The 6,000-nt window shown below is 39.8% G+C and overlaps 1 protein-coding gene across 2 annotated transcripts in view; it reads left to right on the top strand.

The window, feature by feature from the left end:
- Positions 1–2,700: 2,700 nt before the first annotated feature.
- LOC134225162 (plexin domain-containing protein 2) overlaps positions 2,701–6,000 on the top strand; it is a 115,788-nt gene continuing 112,488 nt past the window's right edge. Inside the window, exon 1 of one of the 2 annotated variants that reach the window (XM_062705009.1) lies at positions 2,701–3,274. In XM_062705009.1, the coding sequence (XP_062560993.1) occupies positions 3,187–3,274 (88 nt within the window). In that variant the 5' untranslated portion in view covers positions 2,701–3,186. The remainder of the gene's footprint in view (positions 3,275–6,000) is intronic. The other variant, XM_062705008.1, reaches the window with a different exon arrangement.

Raw genomic sequence — 6,000 nt, 5'->3', positions numbered from 1 at the left:
ACCATGTCCCTATTTTGATATCTGAGTTTAAAAATAACATTTTTAAAGTGTAATTCAAATTCACAAAAATTGTAAAATTTGTGTAATTTTTGCAATTATCGCACCCCTTGGCTATCGTTTTCAGGCGTTAGTTACCTTTTGTGACGCAAGATGGTGTGAATGTGCTGTCTCTTGCCTAATATATGGGGATTCGCGAAGTGGACTATATTGTTAATATACTATATTTGCTTCTACCAAAGCTGTGGCACCACCAACGAGCTGGGAACCGGCTGCATAGTGCTGGGCAAGATGCGCCAACGCGTGATTGGGTGGCAGCCAATCAACGCAAGGATGTGCATTATGCAAGCTGAGGATAAAAGGCCGATTCTTCAACTATAGCATCATCAACGTGCACAGCCCACACGAAGGGAGACCCGACGACGAGAAATAAGCTTTCTATGCACAGCTGGAGCAGACATACGATGGATGCCCACTGCGGGACGTAAAAATCGTCATCGGTGACATGAACGTTCAGGTAGGAAGGGAGGAAATGTATAGACCGGTCATCGGACCGGATAGTCTTCATACCGTATCGAACGACAACGGCCAACGATGCATAAACTTTGCAGCCTCCCGCGGAATGATAGTCCGAAGCACTTTCTTCCCCCGCAAGAATATCCACAAGGCCAAATGGAAATCACCTAATCAAGTAACGGAAAACCAAATCGACCACGTTCTAATCGACGGTAAATTGTTTTCCGACATCACGAACGTACGCACTAACCGCATTGCGAATATTGAATCCGACCACTACCTCGTTGCAGTATGTCTGCGCTCAAAACTGTCGATGGTGTACAACACGCGTCGGAGTCGTCCAACACAAATAAGAATAAATAACATTTAATTGATTTGTCATAAGACGAGTTTGTACAATCCCATTGAATTCCACCACTTAATTGTATCTTGACAGATACGTATTTCGACCTCAACAGTAAGGCCGTCTTCAGTGTCTCGTACTTGACACGACGTCGGTAATATTTTTTACTAAAATTCGGTAATTCCTTTACAGAAATTTCGTCAATATTTTTCCGAAATTCGGCAAAGTTGATTTTTTGCCGAGATCTCGGTAACGATTACCGATGACTCGGTAAAGTTTACCGAAATCTCGGTAAAAAATTTACCGAAATTCGTCGAAGGTATTACCAATATCTCGGCTGTTGGATTATCGGCCATCGGTAAACTTAGAATTTTAAGTGTGTAACAACCATGTACAAAAATTTCCAATCAACAATTGATACACCGGCCAGTTATCAACTATAGTCACGAATCCTAAAAGAAATGAAGATATCATTTGTTAAACTTGGACATAAAGAATGCGAAGTTTGCGTTGCAATGCAGCAGCATAAAAAGGACATTCCGAGGAACAACAGGACTGCCTTCAATGTTCTAATCACGCTACCCATATAAAAAATGCCTGCGTCACTCGGAAAGAATATCGTGCTGATGGTGATGATGTTCTTCCAGATCAGTTGATTTTGTTAGTTGACTTACAAAAGGTAATTAATTCCCTTCATTTTAAATTTATGAATGAATGCTTGAAAGCTGTAATGTACTTTTAGGTCATACAATTACCACCTGTCGCCTGTCTATGGCCAGAATTAGTTAGTGGCCGTAGTGCTAATGATATTCTCATTTGCTTTCATCAAGTGATCTTGAAGTATAGCCATCAGCCAAATCCCGCAAATATATTTTTATTGCATTTTGTCTACAGCAATTAGTTTGCTGTATTCATAGATGAGACTTTATATAAGATTCTTAAACTATTTGGGCACCTCGCATCAATTAATGCCATTTGGCATCAACGATTCGATGTCTGTGTCTGGAACAAACTTGGGACAAATCAGAACTAAACATTTTATTGCCTACTTTCAGGCTTTCCTCTTGAGTCCAGACACCGTATCAACAATTAAAACAGACACTATTTAACACAAATGATATAAACTAAATCGATCATTAACGACTATTCAAAAACCAACCGTAAAAAAATGTGGATATTATCGACATGCAGTCGTTCTTCAGAACCGAGTTGACCGTTACGCAGTACACATTGAACCAAATTCATCCTAGACCGTATATCGACCAGATTCGCAAGGTTGGATTCCAGAAAGGCAGATACGATATCGGATACACGAACTCGGTCACTGATACACAACTAACTGTATGCTATTCTCTAAAAAGCAACAGAAGCTAATTTCGAATGAGGGGTTTTTATTGGAAAACAATCTTCACCGGCAGAAACATCCACAAGGTATTGAAAGTTAACTTCAAATAAGCCAAATAATCAACTGAGACAATAAAACGAGGTACAGTTTTGACGAGAATGGTCAATTCAACAGTGCTACCATTTCCGTCGCAACAGAAGCATAATGACATACTTTAAAATGAAAGTTTTACAAATTGATCTACACAATCATAAACTTCTAATCGTTGCAGCATACAGCTCAACGGTATTTTCAAATCTGTCCTATATGAATTTTCATACTAGCGTTTTCTGCGTTATGTTATATGAACATTCAGCTACGTTTACATTCATTATTCAGTTCTCAACACACCACGAGGTTAAAACGGAACGTCAAAAATTGCGCAAATCGTATACAAGATTTCACAAGTACTAACACAAGTTGGATTGAATGGTGGCGAGCCAAGTAGTAAAAGGTTGTGTTGTGTGTCTTCCGCTGGTCGTCTAGCCGCGTCGTCAGTAGTCAGTCGAGAAGGTGTTCGAATAGACATCGTCGGTGAAGCAGTACCGTCGTCGTCGAGTGTGAAGTCGAGTTTCGTTTTGCGTTGTGCGAAGTGGCGGCCGTCCCTCTCCGCTTTGCATGCGTCCCGTCCCGTCCACACAAGATAGAGCTGAGCTGTGATCCATGCAATCTAGTCGTCATCACCGTCGTCGGCAGTGGATCTAGATCGTGATTCGTGGTCGATTTTTGGGAGCCGTTCTGGGAGTTTGGAGTGGATTATTCCGGAAATTAGGTGGTGTTCGTTGTGCAAGAAGGGGTTCAGTTGGGGGATTTGAGTGAAATAAAAGGAAAAAGTGCAGCAAAAGTGGCCAACAGTTGGTGGGTTTAGTGCAATTCAGGGTGAGAAGAAAACGGTGTGGGGTCAGTTCCTCCCCCCTCTTGACCAGTCCGGTTCGGATTGAAAATAATGGCGAATATCCATGATGGTGTTGTGCTCAAAGGTGCACTTTTTCTGCTGATTTTGTTAGCCGATTGCGGTGTGAACTATGCGGAAGGTGAGTCGTTCAAAACGGTTCTGTTCGTGATAACGACGGTACCGGAAGCGAACAGTACTGCAAGTGCTGTATTGTTTCTGCATTGTCTTATCCATGCCATATCACAGGTTTTTTCTTCGGTTTTTTTGCGTGGTAAAATGTTCTTAAAATATAAGTAGTGTGAGATTTGCTTCATCTTCCTTTTGCACCAGTTTCTAGTGGTAGTTGTTGCTGTTTTTTAATACATGAAGCACACGAAAGCGAATGGGAGACGGGGACAAGATAACTTAAGTGCAGCAATTCTCAACTTGAGCAGGTTAACAACTAACAAATAGCACCAGTTGCTGAAAAACGTACAATATTTACTTGTTTTTTTTTTGTAAATTAGGACACCAAACTTTCGTTGCAATCCTAATTTATCCAATGAATCTAACGGAATGCATGTTACAAGACGATCGTTTTAGAGGTCCTAAATACATGTGAGCATTGTTCATACCTCTACTAACATTGTACCTACTCTGTTGCTATGGCTATAGAGTACAAGTTTCTTCTGATAATACTTTTAGCTTAAGATTATTGCATTTATGTAGGTAGTCAATCATGCAATAAAAGGTAAACTCTGCTATTTATGACTGACATTTTGAAACGTTCCTCTATACAACCTGGAGATTGTCTTCATCAACATGTGCGTGACTCGTACAAACATCTTTGGGGCATTTCTACGAGTGCGGTAGTATTCAATAAAAAAAAGGAATTATCCAGCCACAAAGCGGTCTGGAAGCATCTAGCATTTCTGGAGTGCTGAACGACATCACAGTGATACAAATGCAAATGAACAAACAATTATCGTCACATATTGATAACGAGACATCACAACAGCCATGCAAGCGAGTCTGTAAAGAACAATAGGTAGCAAGCTTTGGGTAGTTCTCCACCGTGCTAACGGCAGTGATGCCATACAACATGCATATTGAAATCACTTGAATTTGTTGATTGTATATCTGTATGTACAGAATTATTTCATCTTTACAAAAAAATTATACACATATTTTTTTGAGCAGAAATAGAACCGTTGACTAGGCTGTAGAAAACTTCATAAATTTATGATTCAAAATAATGTTCTTTTTGTGCTATATTAAGGCGATAACAGACAAAACTGAAGATATGCTCCATTTTTCAACGCAATTCGTTGCTTATTCGAACACGTCAGGAAACTATTTCTATTCCTTTCTTTCAAATGATATTTAGAATGCCATTCGACAGAAAAAAGTTTTTCCTTTTTATAATTATAGAGGATGACGAAAATATGTTCGCGATTCGAGAGGAAGGGGATAAATCCGTAGTCGACGATCTCAGTGGATCGAAAAATGGCGAGCATGAAAGGTTTGTTTCGAAACCGATCGATCTGCCCAGTTTTGCAGCGGATCATCTGATGATGAAAACATATTAGTCCCGATTTTAAACCGAATTAACATTACAGCCTATAATCTTTGTTAATGTGATGAATCCTAAAGCTTGATCCACTTAGTATTCGGCCGCTTCTTTCCAATTACTGCGGCGCCTGTATTTAATGGTCGTATCGAGAAGTAAAATACATCACATCGTTGCGGAAGGTTTGTTTAATTCGTGGTGAAAGTTTCATCAGTATTGATGCTCGCGCTCAAAAGTTATCGGAAATGAAACGCGAGAGATGGGAACAAATTTTGCACACTAACGTTGGAAATCCAACATGGTCAGGAGGAATGATTTCAATGTATCTAAACTTACCGAAATTGACTGTAAAAACTGTCAAAAGTTATCGGGAAACACTATTGCTGGATCGCGTGGAACAAAACAACCGTAGAAATGGAGCATACGACCAGAAACTACAAGTGAAAGTCTGCGGAACAATTCTCGGATTTCCTTCGTGATTTAGCGAAAAGGTTCACTGCCAAACATCGCGAATGAAAACTAAAGTTTTCATCACTGGAGCGACCATAAATGGGCAAATAAACAAGAAGGAGTGTCTTCAGAAACGATTTTTGCCATCCATTCAATCACAGGACTGTCCGGTGTTGCTTTGGCCTGACTTAACAAGCTACAGACGGGATGTAATGGAATGGTATGAACCGAATGATAATGACACTATTGAAAAAAACTATCAACACACCAAAATGCCTAAATTTTCGTCCCAACGAAAAATATTAGGCAATTATCAGAGGGAAACCTAAGAAATGGTACAAACAAGAAAACCATCTTATATGGAGAAGTGGTGTGAAAAAATGGCAGATCAAGTTGACCGTTCTACGGTGCAAAAAATAACGAGTGATATTGAAAGAAAAGTCCGAGAATCATAGGCGTAACTAGAGTCTCGGTCTAGGGGGAGCCATGGCACCAGTTGGTGGGATGTAATTTTCAAAGGCGATTTAAAGCACTGTGCGCATGGATTGCAATAGAAATTGTTTGACTAAGTTTATCGCTCATTCGTCCTAGAACTAACATAAAAAATCGCGAATAATACAATTGATTTCCAATGATGCTGTGATTCAGGCTAAAGACATCCCTATCTAACTCCCTTAGCCTAAAAATAGCCACCATGTCCCGGGCACAGTGTGCAGATAGACCGCTGTCAGTTGCATGAGATGTCAACAATCGTCAACAACACCAATGATTGTAGCTTGATAATTTAAAATATCCACAACAATAAAAGAGCAGGATTTATTTTTAAATTCTGCTCAAGCTTTTCACGGTGAAATAAAAGACAAATT

This window comes from Armigeres subalbatus, chromosome 3 (assembly GCF_024139115.2).
Source record: "Armigeres subalbatus isolate Guangzhou_Male chromosome 3, GZ_Asu_2, whole genome shotgun sequence".
Taxonomy (NCBI): domain Eukaryota; kingdom Metazoa; phylum Arthropoda; class Insecta; order Diptera; family Culicidae; genus Armigeres; species Armigeres subalbatus.
Note: the sequence above shows the minus strand (reverse complement) of the source record. Positions and strands in the feature narration are given on the sequence as shown.